Source organism: Anabrus simplex, chromosome 10, assembly GCF_040414725.1.
Source record: "Anabrus simplex isolate iqAnaSimp1 chromosome 10, ASM4041472v1, whole genome shotgun sequence".
Lineage (NCBI taxonomy): Eukaryota > Metazoa > Arthropoda > Insecta > Orthoptera > Tettigoniidae > Anabrus > Anabrus simplex.
Genome location: NC_090274.1, coordinates 114,526,678 through 114,543,769, shown reverse-complemented (window position 1 = coordinate 114,543,769; position 17,092 = coordinate 114,526,678). Strand labels below are relative to the sequence as shown.

General features: G+C 38.2%; 1 protein-coding gene across 11 annotated transcripts in view; it reads right to left on the bottom strand.

Annotated features, from left to right (window-relative positions):
• capt (adenylyl cyclase-associated protein 1) overlaps window positions 1-17,092 on the bottom strand; it is an 861,909-nt gene that overhangs the window by 312,268 nt on the left and 532,549 nt on the right. For 8 of the 11 annotated variants that reach the window (XR_010861164.2, XR_011018799.1, XR_011018798.1 and 5 more), the window contains 3 exons: window positions 7,732-7,875; window positions 7,229-7,308; window positions 1,717-1,928 (listed from right to left, as the gene is read on the bottom strand). Coding sequence is in view for 3 of the 11 variants with exons in the window: in XM_067155020.2 (XP_067011121.2) it covers window positions 1,814-1,928; window positions 7,229-7,308; window positions 7,732-7,875 (339 nt within the window). In the remaining 8 variants the exon portion in view is untranslated. Of the gene's footprint in view, window positions 1-450; window positions 1,929-1,987; window positions 7,309-7,731; window positions 7,876-17,092 lie in introns of those variants that run through there. The other 3 variants (XM_067155020.2, XM_067155021.2, XM_067155022.2) reach the window with 3 other exon arrangements.

Sequence of the window (17,092 nt, the reverse complement as noted above, 5' to 3'; positions counted from 1 at the left end):
ATATACAATTGTTCTGATCCATATTCCTGTATGTTGCCAGATGTGCGGAGTTTATCCCCTCACGCCTTGAAAATAATTGAGATAAGAGGCATGCTCTCTGAATTTTGTTGCTTATTACAGCAACTGGCGCTCAACCGATTTATAACATATTGTGTAAAGGAAATTAATAATAAGAGTAGTGGTAGGAGTAGTTACAACATAAACAATGAACAGAATTCAATTATCACTGAACATTTCTCCTCAATGACCTGAGGACAAGTCGAGCTGGGCCCAATCTGTTTCGTCAGGAAATCTAAATAATGTAAAGAAGAAATTTGGCATCAATAGTGGTGTATATTTCTGATTAACACCTATCAAAACATAGTAACAACATACTGTAACGTGTTGGAGAAAGAAAGAAAGAAAGAAAGAAAGAAACGAGTACACACACACACACACACACACACGCACACGCACACGCACAGAGTCATCGATTGTTTACACTACACTCACTTACTCAGCCACTCAGTCACGCTTGTTAGCGGTCACGATCCACAGCCGATAAGTCAGTCTCGCAGGTCGGGATAGTATCCGCTGTTCACTCAACCCATCGAACCCCGTTCGCAGTCTGCACACGTCAGCACCCAGTGTTCCCTTTGTGCTGCTCCAGAACACCCAAGGTTCTTCTTCTCCAGCAGCCGGCCTCAAGGGACTCACACACACGACATCAGGGAAACAGGAACGAGTCCTCGGCTCCAACAGGCAGATACTCCATCAGGCTGACATCTCAGCCCAGGCTATTACTGACTGCGCTCTTCCCTAATTCACGCCAGCGAACTCAATCTCACTCCTCACACACTCACTCCATATAACTCTCACTAACTGACTGCAGGCAAGTAACTGTTCTTATATACCTGCGTCAGCCCTTCTAGAACAGTCCGGATGCTCAATGAATCCAGGAACCTCGCGAGATGGAAGACTCCAGATTAATAGTCGAGTAATTTCCGTCGTCCCATGCGGCGCGACCACGGATAGAAGAGAGAGAAGGGCCCGCCCAGCACTTAATCGCTGCTTGTGATTGGCGCGGTCGAGCATAAGGGGGGTGGGGCCGATACATCCGATAGCAAGTAGGCATGGCGGACGCTACTTCAGACTTAGTTTTATTAGCCCATATTCCAGGATACTTTGTTCTAAACAGCCTTTAATAACTGTCAATACCACAGTCCGTGCTTGCAATGTTTACTTTTCATAAGTTATGTTAAATGGGTATGTCATTTTAGTAATTATTTTGTAGTGTGGCAAACTTTGACATGCATGAGATGTACTGCGTTTACTGCCATGTTTTATAAAACCAATGCATTTTTCTCACCCGAAACCAGCAGGAGTTTTACTACTAGTATTCCTATTTTGTACGCCAGTCGGTTCAGGATACCTTAGTGCATGGTGATTCTAATAAGAATAAAGACACTACATTATCCAGGCATGATGATCAGAGGTTGCTCTGTGATACACCGCTAGTACTAGCAAGATTGCATGTGAGCGAGTGACACATCTGTATACTACGGTAGTGCACCGCCCAGCTTGGCTGGCCACACGCTGCATAGGCTGACAAAGAAGTTGCTTATGACTGAACTTACATTTCTTTGTTGGTTTTCCTGTGAGCTTTCACTATGAGGAAATAAAAAAATGCCAGAAAGACTTTGAACACTACATGCTCTTACAATTTCTGTAACTTACTTTCAGACACCCTGTATAGAGAGAGGTAGGAACATGAAGTCTCTTCCCATGTTTATCCATCTTTCTACATGGACTGAAGGTCTGTCAATATGGCCTCTCAATGAATGTTGAAGTTGGAAATCAGAAACAAGCTCGTTAGTGGCCAAGAAGAAATGGACGCAGAAGAATTGGGACTGATGAAGCGAGAAGACTTGGAGATTGTCCACCCCCACCTAAAGACACATAATGACATGAATGGGACAGGGAAGGTCAAGAGCAATGAAACCAAACGTTTTACTGAATCATTTATTTAAAGTTTATGAGGTCCAAATGTGTGTATCTTTTCTTCCTTAAAACAGATATGTAAAAGCAGTAGAAAACATTTCACTGAAACGTCTTCTGCCACCCAGATCAAAACATTCTATTTCTCAAATGCAGAAAAAAATTGACACCCATTGCATATTTAATTAAGGCTGATTGTATCATTCTCTGCTAGCCTTCAACATACACAGATTATAAAGATTTAAATATAGTCCTGTTATTTAGAAGAGATTATTATTATTATTATTATTATTATTTTTATTACGTTTAGCCTAACAATGGTGAGCAGTGCTCTGGAGGATCAGACAGTGACTTGAAGGTAATGGCTGGACACTCATTTCATTTTGCCATGAGGAAAGGGGGAACTGTGGGAAGAAACAGAAGGAGTAAATCAGTCTGTTAAATACAGGTATTTTCACTGAACTTGTCTGGTGAGGAGAGCAAAATGAAAACAGAGGCCAAAAGTGACTTTCAAGTGGCAGAGTCTACAATAACTAAATTGATTTCTCGGGCAGCAGTTTCATCATCACAATGGAGTAAGGAAATCTTGTAGAAACTACATGTCTGACATAGGAAATGTACTGAAAAATGGCTCCACTTACTAACGACAAACCACAGGCAATAATACAGACTGTCAGAGAGTTGCAAACATTATCTCTGATGAAGATATGTGCAGACATTTAGGCTCCCTGCACGTTTTGATGTTGGACAAGTACAAGAGCACTCCCATTAAGATAAGTTCTAACTTTCAAGTATTAGAAGGATATAAACAGAATTTAAACACACTTTTTACATTTCTTAATAATACTGTATTCATCAATTCTATGTTTTTAAGAATTAAAGTGTGATTTGGTAGAAGTTCTTTCAAGAACAAAACGTGTCATTCTGTTTTTAATTAATGGTATCTATTTCAGGTATAATATGTTAAATGTTTTTTTTTTTTCGAGGTATTTCTCTAAATGTATGGTATACTGAATTAGTTTTGAAAGACGGAAGAACCTTGCAGTTATAGAAATAACTTTTTTTTTTTAAACCTTGCACTCATACTTTTTATCCCCTACACGGGAAAGCACAGAATGTTTTTAGGCTTAGATGATGAGAGAGTAAATACAGATTCTTTGCTTGTTCCCCTTTTACTAGATTCTTATGACATGCAGGGAGTACAGATAATGTACACCCACAGCATAGATGATGATGATAATAATAATATTTTCATTACATTGCACGAACTACATTTACGGGTTTTGCAGACACAGAGGTCCGGAATTTTGTCCTGTAGTAGTTCTTTTACGTGCCAGTAAATCTATCGACATGAGGCTGATGTATTTGAGCACCTTTATATACCACCGGACTGAGCCAGGATCGAACCTGCCAAGTTGGGGCCTCAACCGTCTGAGCCACTCAGTCCGGCATAGGGGAGATAGAGTTTCGATAAATCAAAAGAAAAATGACTGTAGCCAAAGAACAGTAAAGTTCATGGATTGTGAGAAAATGAAAGACATTCCACACGTAATTCTTCTTCTTTACTTTCTCCGTTAGGGTCTTCTAGGGACCACAATGCAATTTTAATGCTTCATCCTTTGTTGTTGTTGTTGTTGTTGTTCCTTCTTTCTCCTCCAATTCTCCTTCATCTGCTCACTACTTCTTATTATCAGCCAACCCTCTGGTGTAGAGGTAACGTGTCTATCTCTTATTCTAAAGCCCTGGGTTCGTTTTTCTGACCAGTTCAAGGATTTTAATTCTGAACTGAGGAGTAGAACAGGGTTCACTTGGTATGAGATTTTGTCAAGCTCCTGGTTACAGGAAGAAACTGCGCAGCGAGAAGATGACACTACTGACCTGGTGTACATAGACGAACACTGGCTGTCACGATTACTATAGTGTCATGAAACTGATGTCGTTAATTCCCAACCATACATCCATAACTTAGCATCAACGTAAGTACTGATTGACAGGGATACTGTGAAATTCTCAAATCTGTTTTGAGTTTCACTACAAATCTCTCAAATTTCTTTTTTGAACATAGAAAAGGGGTGAGAACAGGGAAATAGGCTGCATGAGTGAAGAGCTGTGACCCAGCTTCTTCTAGGCCGTACAGACAAGTTCCATTATTAGGCTCCTTATTTCAACCAGTGATTTAGCTTTTTTTACGATCTGGGTAAATGTCGCAGGCCTGCTTGTTCTCGGAAGAAGCAGGTTGTATCTCCAGAGCACCAATCATCAATGAATAATACATAGTACTTGCAGCAGATTAAATTAATAATATTCTTACTTCACACCACAAAATGTAACAATAATAATCATTAGCAATAATTAATAAACAATATAAGCATCAGGAAAAAGATTGTCGCAAATACTTTATACAGGCAAAACTCTCACAACGCAAAACTGAAAGAACTGAAATTATAAAATAATTTTATCTTTATATGATATATATATTTATTTAGAATGAAAAATACTGTTCATCACTTGGCATGGTCAACTCGACAAAGCCATAGAAAGTCATTTCCACATGTCAGTCGTCGGGACAGAGTACCACCATCAGAGATTAGCACCCGCATAAAAGTCTTAACCAATTTTTAAACTTGGAAAAAAATTGGTACAGGGTGATTAAAAAATATTCATCTAAATCATCTCAGTACAGGAGAGCCTCAACATACAAACTTACTCCACAGAGCTTGTGCTCGTGAATCTCACCAGGAACAAAAAAAGGTAGCGAATGAATCAAAACACTTCATACAATCATTAACTATGGAAATACATGAATTTATAGAAAGTCTGATGTCGACAGCGTGGCAAGACTGTAGTGTCAACATTTGTGTTCAGTGGAAGACTTCCCATTCAAAGTAATTTGACTATTATTTTAGCAAGAAAAATACCAAAATCATGAACTTTATTATTTGTGAACAATTTTTGCCCCAACGTTTAGAAATTCCATATTCACCCAGTGAATCAGAAAACTAAACATTGGGCAAAATGAGAGGCTTTTCTGTACTCAGAATAATACAACTTAACGTAAGAGCACACATCCAAAAGAAACAACTTCAGTAAAGCATTGGATTATTTCTTCCTCGTCGATACCAACAATTTCCATTATCACATTTAAATTTCCAGCAAACATACAAACCCAAGGTCTTTTTTTAAAAAATGTTTAATAATGGTGGTCTTCAAGGTAAATGAACGAAGATGGATGTACGTTCTGTTCCTCTAAATCTGTTCTTAACAATGCAGGTTTTCCTTTCTTCTTTTATTTCTTTGGGTGAGCTTGGACACTTTTGAAGAATGCATAATTTAATATGGAAGAGAATATAGCACAACATTTGATTCTGTAGAAAGTAACATTGTACAACTCAAGGCAAGTTAACAACGAAATTACCATATTTTCTTCACGACTGTATTGTTAGTATGGTTTGAGAATTAACAAAGGCCGCACAATCTATCTCAAGTCAACAAAGAAAAGCTACTCCTCAAAGTGGTGACTGCACTCATCAAGAGGATAACGAACAGAGCGCTGAGAAAGCTCGTGATTTTGAACAGGACTTGAATAACTGGAAATGCTAGTATCGATAGAAGAAATAAATATTTTTAATTGGTAGATGTGCTCAATAAAATGCAGCTCAAAACAAATTGGAGAGGCTCCATGATTGAAATAATTCTGTTTTCTTTAGGTGTGTCTTACACACAGATGCTGAACAGCAGACTTTATATAAACTGCTGAGAATTATGGAGCACAGTTTGATTAAGTTCTGGAATTCTTTACTGACCACATCAGTTTGAAACAGATTCACCACTGCAGTCTCAACAATTGAAATAAAAATATGAATTATGTAACACTAGGGGCAGACAGCAACACCACCTGCCTTTCACCACCATAACCAAAAGTTACACCCCAGTGTCACTTGAATGCTTACAAGTCCGAAGGCTGTTAAAAAAATAACTGAACTTCGAAAATACCACGCTTACTCTTAGTGCCAATGTATCCTTTGTAAGCAACTAGCCATTTGTTGTACATTTCTGAAACAATTATACTTCAGCAGCTGTTGGTGTATATCAAAATGTCAGCTTCTGCTTCAGACTGAAAAAAATGTTCTCTCAAGCATGCACGTACACAAAAATTATGAGCAAGAAGTTTGCCAATACTGAAGAAAGTGCATCAGATCAAACTGAACGTGAAAGTGTTATTAACAGTCCTTTCGTGACATCAGCGCTGTGGTGCTACAAGAATTCCTAGCCGAGGGTCAAATAGTAAATCGCTAGTATTATCTTAGTCTTAAGATGTTCAAGAGAAAACGACCTGGTTTGTAGAGAAATAAGTCTGGAACCTCCACCATGACAACACATCTCTGTTGATTCTTGACTTTTTGACAAACACAACTGTGCTTTCCCTTCCAAGCTACTCTCGAGCCCTAGCTCTGGCAGACTTTTTTTCTATTCACCCTGAAAGGACAACTGAATAGGAGAGTTGGATTAACAGAAAGGGGAGTACTTGGAAGGAGACAGGCACGCAAGTCCCCTAAGAGTTATTTCTGGAGTTCAGTTATGTTTTCAACAGGCCTCGTAATGTTTAATGTTTTACGAACATACAAGCACCAATTCTCAAAATTAAGTTATTTATTGAAATAATCTTCCAAACATTTTGTAAATGCAGAAAACAGGTAACGATCATAACTGCTTTTGACAATGGAACCTTTCCATTTAGCAAATTAGTGACCAAACTGACACACTTTAAAAGCAGCACTCACAATTTAGTGAACAACATTACAGGAATATAAAAATGTACACAAACTGAATAAATACACGATGAATACTTTTCATCACTTTACAACATGATAACCATGGGCTGTTTAACAATACCAAAGCCATAATTGTAACTATAGAAACATGACAAAGAGTGGCTGAGAGTGAAGTGACTAGCCAACCACAAGATGTGTGGACCCTTACTGTTTAGTGTAGTGATCAATTTGGAAAAGCTTTACGAGGCGATGGTCTAGTGAACTTTGTCACCAGAAAACAGGTGAGCATATCTCGTTCCATTTCCGGAGAACACAGCATTCATGTTTCTTTAGTTCCACATCTTAGCCCATTTTGTCCGAGTAATTTCTGGTTAAAATACACGACTGCACGTTCATTTTTTTGTGTTGTTTCAATTTTTTTCACCAAAGCATTTCCCCTTTACACTTCATGAATGAAACCATTTTCTAAGCAGTCTTACCCTTTATTTTCAACAGCCACTGTTTGCAATCCCTTAGATGATACGGTCGTTTTGTACTGTTCTGGTATAGGAAGCTCTAACTGCAACAGAAAAATTAAACAGAGAAATTAAAGACTTCAGCACTATTTTAACTACTCAGATTCTACCCTAAGGGCAGTACTGTACTGCTGTAGTGTCCAGCTACCACAAAACAAGACAGTTCAGTGAACAGCAGTTTCAAGATGATGATAGGCCTAGCAGTAACTGTATCCTTGTAACATACAAAGCAAAAGTAAAAAAGTACCAGACAGGTTTATCAGAATGGTTTGCAAACAATTTCAACAGAATTGTTACTTATCCCCACTACTCTTCATTTCTGTGATGGATTAGGTACTAAAGGCTGTTGAATAGGAAGATAAGATTTTAAATGCTGATGACGACATGCAATTGGAATTCCAAATCTCTCCCATTTCCAAGTTGCAACAACATTTCTGAAATGCGAAGATGCCCTGGAAACTACTTACGTAATCTCCACTGCCTTTTGGAACCATCACATTCATTTCTGACGACTTGGAGCTGACAATTTCTACATCCAAAGACTCGGGACTAAGATACATCTGGCAACCATCAGTCTTGTCGATGGAAATCGTTGGCACCTTATTGAGCACCTGAAATGATAGAAGCAATATCCTTTACAGTCCACAGGAATCAGCCATGAACTTTGCACACACTACATACTAAATAACATGTCAAGTCTTTAAATTGTGGTACTGCCATCCTGAGCAAGTTCTCCTTCCTTAAGGGTGCAAGTTTATACAGAGAGATTTTTTTAAATATGATAAGTGTCTTATAATTCAGCCTGGCAGAAAGAGTGAAGACTAGAAAAGTCGGAAAAATGAAATTTGGTAGGAGCTTAAAGTCATTTGTATGATAGGAAGTTACAAATGGATTTAGTTCATTTAGGTATCGAGATGGAGGCGTATCTCCTGGTACGAGACTAGGTATGTTAGGTCGGGGTGGGTGCTCAGTCGAGTTCAAGGCGGTGTATGGCATCACTTACTAAACAAAAACCTACCTTCTCTTTCTTGGATGAAAACAGAAGCTTCGGTCTGGATATTGCAAGCATATAACATAGCATTTAATTGACCGATTCACCCAATAAGGAACAAAAAATGAAACTAATTTCTTGTAATGTATAAACTTTTTTTAAAACTGGCTTTACATCGCACTGACACAGATAGGTCTTATGGCGATGATGGGATAGGAAAGGGTTCTAGGAGTGGGAAGGAAACAACCGTGGCTTTAATTAACGTGCAGCCCTAGCATTAGCCTGGTGTGAAAATAGGAAACTACAGAAAAGCATATTCAGGCTGCCAACAGTGGGGTTCAAACCCACTATCTCCCGAATGAAAACTCACAGCTGTGCGCCCCTAACCATACAGCCAACTTGCTTGGTAATTTGTTGTAATAATTCACCCATGTTGAAACTGAAGAAACGTACTCAAACTGCCAGAACGCATCAAGAAACCCAGGAAAAGTGGTCTATAAGGAAACTGAACTGAACGCTGGCCCTTGTAAAGCTCATATGTCTAAATGGACCATCAGCAGGGTTCAAATCCAAACAGTGGTCATCATGCAACCAATTACCCTTTTGCTTGGCTGATCAATTTGGAAACTTCCACCTCATTTCTGAGTAGAGATGAAACTTACATGGTCTGAAGCCTACTTGTCACCAAGCCCAGCACTGTCAAATAATGGCCATCACTATTTCTTATCTTTCAGCTGGCAAAGCCATCCCCCCATTTCTTAGTTGTACCGTTGAGGAACCAAGTTGTGCTTGTACCTCCTATAAGCATTAGCATCTGACATACAAGGCTAGCTGGTTAGCACGCTGGCCTTTGGTCCGAGGGGGCCGTGTTCAATTCTGGGTCAGGGATTTTAACCTCAATTGTTTATTTCCACTGGCTCAGATTCTGGATGTTAGTGCCGTCTCCAACATTAGATTTCATCCTATATAAGGCCTCATCCTCAAAGACGTGCAGACTGCCCTCAGGTGTCAACTCGAGACCTGCACCACGCATCTCTAGGTGCCATATAAACCCAGACAGAGCACATGGTGTTGGTACTCTGTGCTACAGCAGCTGCCTCAGGCGCCCTGCTTTGAGCATGTATACCATCTTATATGAAATCTTACCTTTAAAAGATACTGGAACGGTCATCATTCACAATGAGGGATTTCATAAACACCATTAAGATTTTCTGCACACCAATAGCGAGAGTTACGACTGTTCACACGACCATTAAGATGGAGCCAGGTCTCGTCCGAAAAGAACACAACCTGTGGGTCGAATAAACGATCATTCAATGATGGAAGATACCACTCACAATATCTCACTCTTGTGACTGGATCAGCAGGTTTTAAACAATGGGCCTGTGTAAACCTCTACGGTTTGATATGGAACAGCTTTGTGTGCAGAAGAAACGGAAACCCATACTTCTTGTGCTAATTTTGTGAGTGATTTATTGTCACTGTTCAACATTCTCACCAATGTCATCTAGCTTTTCCTCTGTTAAAACTGTCCGTGTGCGCGCATGTTTTTTATTGAGCACTGAGTCAGTAGTTTGAAATTTATTTACAATTACATGAATTTGTGCTCATGAAGGTGCACATGCACGCTCCTTGCAAGGTCAACAACTATGCGCGCACCTTCTGTACAGCTGCTTAGGTCTCCAAGAGTAGAAACGCCGCTGAACGGTCTAGGTTTACAAGAGTAGTTTGCGGGAATTGTAATGACCTTGTAACCTCTGTTAATGTTTGTGAAAGTTTACCGATGATTGAATGTAAACATGGCTTCTGCTTCATCTCTGCTCATGGAAGTGTATATTTTAGAACAGTTAGTGGACAGTGATAGTGATGTTGATGAACCAACAACTGACTTGGATGATTTAATAGTGAATAACAGCTTTGTTCGTGCAGCAAATCTGTGATAGTTTGTGATTTTCGCAAGAGTACATGCATGGATTAGGAACAGTTGGAAACTGTTTCAGATTCTTTCCTGCGCAAATGGTCATGTAGTAATAATTATTGACATTAGATGTCAGCACCTTTCCCCAGTTAATTTCTATTGGATTGACTGCGGTTTTGTTTTACTGAACGTAATATTAAAATTTATCTAGTTTCCCTACAGTACCTAGACTTACTTACAATGACAGTTCACATGTGTTTTATTGTGATATTGCTTTTAATTAAGGATATTTGATTTGATTTGATTTGTTTATTTATCAACAGAGTTATTGATTCTCCAATTACAGATGATATAATACATTCAAATAATAACAATATTAACAGAACTTACTGCTACCACTAATTATAACTAAGCAATATATAATATATACATATTTACAAAACACACAAGCAACACTCTGTCCATGAGGCGTCCATAAGATGTCTGCGAATTTCACTAGCTGACGAGTGAAATATATCCACTATCCCTCTAATTTCGTTCAGGGATCTTAGGGCCTGCATAAACCAAGAGCTCCTGTGCGATTCCGTTCTGCACCTGGGTAAGTGACGATGCAAATTAACCATTCAAGTATGTTCGTTAAACAGAGTGTGCAATTACTACATTTAATTAAGAATTTTTGAATACCACGATCAAGGAATTTTATTGTCCAGAAAACACGGAACAAATATATTTATAAGGATCGGATCTGTGCTTTGTAAACCAGGTGTGACGGGCTGACGCGCATGCCTCATTTAAAAATCCGAAAACAATCCCCAAATTCTGTTGAGTGTTCCCAAACTGTACAAAATTGGAGCCCACGCCTGCAAGAACAGCAGACTAGGAGTCAGAATACCAAATTCTCCCTGCACAAACGCTTCAAATACAGCGAAGTGCATGTGTGCATGCGCCTGAGAGTTTGGGATAGTTTTGTATTGCTGCACAAACGAAGCTAATATAACTGAAAGTGAACAGAGTAATAGTAACTGTACCGGGCGGTACACATCCACGCCGCTAATTCAAACTTTGCGCCAGTTGAAACTCCCCTACTGGAGGAAGTCTGAACTTTATCTAATGTGCTAATTTTCAAGTTTCTCAGAAGATGTCACTACTTGGAAATTTTGAAGTTTCTGAACTGGGTCGTTTTCGATGTATTTTTGTTTTGCCTGTAGTAAGAAGTGTGAACTTTCTCTTCTAGAGGACACTACTGAAGAACTACAATGGTGCGCCCTAGTGCGAAGTGAAAGAACTTTTTTTTGGAGAAAATTTGAATTCATAAGTTTGTTCTTTGTTAAATTTCTTGCAGTCATGGTTTAAGTTGGCAATATTAACCCTTTCTTTCCCCTTGTTTTGAATTTATCCAATCCCGAATTTATGACCAATCAGGTCTATCTTCTCCACCTTGAATATCTTGCTTAACCCTAGCCAATAAAGTTTTTGTGGGAGGGTGTTCTCATTCCTGAAACGCCTCGAACTTTCTGCGAGAGTATATAAACTGCTGATTTTCGGGTCTCCGCGCCACTCCAGTAACATCTTTTGGTGTGTAAAGTACATAGCAGGGGGCGGGAAGCGCCTCTTTCTTTGGGCAGCAGTTCAACAACAAGGTAATGGCCGTTTAATAACTTCTTTTCTTGCTAGCTCAGCAGTTTAACTCTCGGGGCAGGTCCGATGCTTTTCCACCATGTAAACTTTCCCTAAAATGTAAAGACTCTTAGTATCTATTCTCTTTTAAGCTACATATTGGGATAGAGAGTGCTTAACCCTCTCGAGCTCCCACTCATATTGCTTTGAGGTGAACTTATTTTTCACAACCGTTTCTTCCTTAACGTAATGTAAATTGTTTCTTTCTAAAGTCACCTCTTTAGTATGGGATTAGCCCTTGCATTAACAGCCTAGTGCCAAATAGGTTTTAAACAAAATGTATTAGGAGTGCAGATCGCCTCCTCTCACATTGGTATTTTAGAGGCCATGTAATTAACCTTTTCTCACTTAATAGGCCTCAGTAGGTTGGGTATTTTACCCCTGTGTTTATGGCCTTAGAGGACAGCTTGAAGGTGGAATTTGGTGTGGCCTTTGACAGGCTTAAACTTTGAGAGCGAGTTGCTCTTTCTTGAAAATTTTGTTTTCTGCGCGCCTCAAGGAGGCTTTACTGTGTAATTTGGAGCAAGTGCTCCTGAGCATGAATGGAGTTTTCTGCCCCTCTGTTGAAACTTGTTTTGGGGTAAAATTGGGCTAATTGCTCAACAATTGTGTGTCTGGTTCTCGGAGCCCAAATCCTGTAACTCTGTAATTGTACATTCTCGAATAGTGTCTTTGCTACTCTGTACCTGCCATGCTTGTTATTTCTTGATATTGAAAAGAAAATATAACCTTGTTAAATTTTTAATTAACTTTAATTTCGTATTTTGAGGCCCGTTCACCCCCGCACCTTCTTTCACCTCTGCTGTTCCACAGATACCTCGGAACAGTAACAATGATTCTCCAAATCCATGGTGTGAGTGGAGAACTGGCAATCCTGATTCACCTGCATTGTTATTCAACAAAACAATCTGTGGATACAAAGCATCACGTAGGAACAATCCTACAACATTGCAACTGTAAATATATTTCATGCAACACAATTTATTGTATTTTCTGTTAGATCGTTTTGCAGTGTTCACTTCCTACAGCTGTTCATAGTGCAGAAATTAATTAGGAGTGGAGCAGGAAGCATATAGCAAGGTATTTTGTAATTCATTTTGAAATTCCTTTGTTGAATAAATAATACCTTCTTCTTCTTCTTCTTCTTCTTCTTCTTCTTCTTCTTCTTCTTCTTCTTCTTCTTCTTCTTCCCACTTTAGCCAATCATTTTCTGGTCATCTAATTTTGTTTTATTTTAATATTTTTTTCCACTTACTTTGTTCAGAGACTATGATTACCTAGTTGCACCTCTTCTTCAAATAAAAATACCACCATCACTCGTAAGACAACCACCATAAAACGGTCTCAGGTTCACAGGTCTCTTATTTGAACAGACAAGATTCCAACAATAGTACAATTGTTGCATTCGGTAACCGAGCAACTGGCCTTCACCCAAAAGTAATGGGTACTTCAGGTTGTGAAATACCATGTGCTGGAGGCATCTTTACTGGAGAAGGACAATGTGGTATGAGAAGTGCCAAGAAGACTGGCTCAGCTGCCCTTGGGAAGTCGCGAACAACGCCACTCCTGGCGAAGTGCTTGCCACGCTGGTGTCTATTTTTAAAACATCAGAGTCCATTTACTTCCACCTCGGCCTCCTATCTCTAGTGTTCATGTGCTGTATCACCAAGGCCATCAGGAAGAAGAAACAGGAGCACGAGAAGTTCTTCAGGAACACGCTCAAGGACATGCAGATAGCCTGCAACATCGCCAACTACGAGTGCGAGAGGACGCTCGAGAAGATGACCAGCCTGGCGCAACACCTCCGCCTTGTGGCCAACATCATCAAGAAAAAAGAAGAACTGGTTCGAAAACTTTTCATAACGAAGGCACTTCAATGCAGGTACATGTTCCTTTTTTCCTGTATCACCTGTGTCCAGTTTCATTTCCCATTTTGTATCCTGGTCTTTTACCACCAGTGGTGGTGGTGATTATTGTTTTAATAGGAAGTACAACCAGGCAACCATCTTCTATATAACACTAATCAGAGAGAAAAATGGAAAGGATCTGACACGTCGAAAATGAAGATATCGGCCAAAGAAAGACAAGGGCCACGAAGGGCTTGAAACTGAAAGACTTCCTAGGCCTCCAGTGCTCTAATACCTTACATGTAATAAATATAATTTTTGGTCCATATTGATGATATTTGATTGGAATAATAACAGTAAGTTACTAAATTTACAATTATATAGGACTCATTTGACCATCTCTCAAAAATTACCCCCACTTGAATGGAGTTCATTTTTAAGGTACACTGACCTTAAACTATCTTACATATTAGATAAGAAACAGAAAACCCTAAACCATGAATTACTTTGTCTACAAGAAAACAAATGTAAAACACCCAACCAAAAAACAAACAACAAAGTGTCCCCTTCCCATTTGACTAACATTTCCACTACAATCAACCTATCTAATACAGCCTTCTCTAACCAAGAATTAAATCTATTAGATAAAGGCATCAAACATAATTGGCCTAATCACAAAAAAGCAGAAGACATTATCACTACCATCGCTGAAACCGAAACTAATACTGACAAACAAATCCCGATTCATAAACAAAATGACGTACGTTATGAAGTAAAAAAGAAACTCCCAACTTTGATTAACGAGATAACATCTAATAATAACCACAACGTCTCGAAACAAATTCTAAATCTGAAATCCAAAATCCATAATAACAACGTAGTAATTACAAAAGCAGATAAGGGCAACACCATAGTAATAATGAACAAACAAGATTACATTAATAAAACTGAAACCTTTCTTTCAGACAATACCTACACCTTAATTAACAAAGATCCAACAAACAAAATACAGCGTAACATAAAGAACCTTCTTAAAAATTCTAATTTCATTTTAAATGATCAAGATTTTCAGAAATTAACTGTAATGAACCCAAAATTAGCTACAGTCAGATCATTGCCCAAAATTCATAAAAAGGATGTCCCCATTCGGCCTATAATTAATAGTATAAATAGTCCTACCTATAAAACTTCTCAATTCCTACACAAATTCCTGAAAAAACATTTCAAATTTCACAACTCCAACCCCATAAAGAAGTCAATCGAACTTTGCAATTCCCTAAATAAATTCAGTCTGCAACCAAACCACGTTTTATGTTCTTTTAACATCACCAACATGTATACTAATATCCTATCAATAATACTATTAACATCATAAAAAACAATCGAAATTGATGAATGGTTAAAATTACTTAATTTCATTTTAGACAACAACTACTTTACCTTTAATAAGAAAATTTATAAACAGGAAGGTCTAGCGATGGGAGACCCGTTATCTGGAATACTAGCTGATATATACTTAGATAATCTCGAACATACTAAGATTATTAATAACATTAACGGACTCTGTCTTTGGCATCGCTATGTTGACGATACCATAGCTATTATTGAAAAACAAATCAACAACAGCAATAACATACTATCATTTCTCAACAACATAGATAATAATATTAAATTCAATAAAGAAGACGAGTTCAATAGCTCTTTGAACTTCTTAGACATCAAAATTACACGAGTATCGAACAAATTCGACTTCCAAATATACAGAAAACCTACCTTTCCTCCAACAACCATAAAAAAATGATTCTTTACATCCCAACTCATATAAAAAAGCTACTTATCACAGTTTAATATATAGAGCATTAAAGATCCCTATGTCCTGTATTAATTTAAAGAAAGAATTACTATTCATTAAGGAAATAGCTAAATTCAATGGATTTAACACGGATATGATTGATAAAATCATTAATGAAGCCAAACTGAAACTAGCTACAAATTTAACTCCATTGAAACCCGTCAAACCAAAATACGCTAAATTCACGTTCACTAACCATAGCATTTATCCGATAACCAATTCATTAATGAAGCACGAAGTAAAAATAACCTAGACAACAAAAAACAGTAATCGTAATTTATTCTTTAATCACAACTCTATTAACATCACAGACGATAGTTACTCTGGATCAGGAATATACAGATTGAAATGCTCTACATGTAATTTTTCTTATGTTGGCCAAACTGGCCGCAGCTTCTCCACCAGATACGCTGAACATTACAATAAATTCTCCGCAATGGCCAACCACATGAGGGACACAGGGCATAAATTCACCACAATAGAACAAGACCTCCATATCCTCAAAAGAGTCGATAAAAGTAAACTTATGACAGAATATGAAAATTTATTCATTTTCCTCGACCAGCATTTTAATAAAGATAAGAACCTAAATGACACTATTGATAAAAGAAAATAGCCCCTTGTATGAACAGATTCTTATTCTATTATGAGAATCAACTACCCTCACCAACATATTCTTAATCTTCAACTTCACATCAATTGGCATTCCCACCTCCTCTACAGCTAATACACTCCCCTCCCTTCCCCCTCACCGCTAGTACCTCTAATTCAAATGCAACCAATAAACCCATAGCCACACCCACTGTAACATCGCTCCCTCCAATAGCCTTACACCGATACAACACGCGCAGTAATACACTCTCCTCCTTCCCTCCCACTAATAGCAGCCCCCCTCCAAGTACTACAAACAAGCCAATAGTTACGTCACCGCAAACAGATCCCCCTCCAACACAAATCTTTAGCTATAACACACGTAGTAAGAAGTCTACTGTTGCAAATACTTCTAACTCATAACGTTACAAGTTATCTTCGTCATCGTCAAATGGTAAGTGTACATGATTCTACTTCAATATTTTTCAAACATCTTTTCACACAATTAACTCTACGTTTCTTGTTTCCTTTTACAGATTCCACTATTATATGCCTTTTCAACTAGAATATCAACAAACTCACATTTTTGCAACATTTGAGCATTGCTTCAAATTTGAGATGGTCCATAGAGATCCAATTTAAAACTGTTCTTCAACTTCTATTGTACAACTTCATATCCTCAATGTGTTCTACAACTTCACCATATACCTCTGACTTTCGTCTTTTATCTTCAAGATTATGATCAACTTCGGATCTCTCGACCAACCTTCGAATTTTATTCCCTCTTCTTTATTTTGAATATATACGATTTTTCGCCATCGTCTAATTGTAACCGCCAGACAATCAACTTTATTTTTATAGCAATCTTACTACTTGTTGTATAACAGTCTGTTGTTTTATCCATTGTACTTATTATAGCAGCCTCCCAATGTTAATTTTGTTAATACTTCCA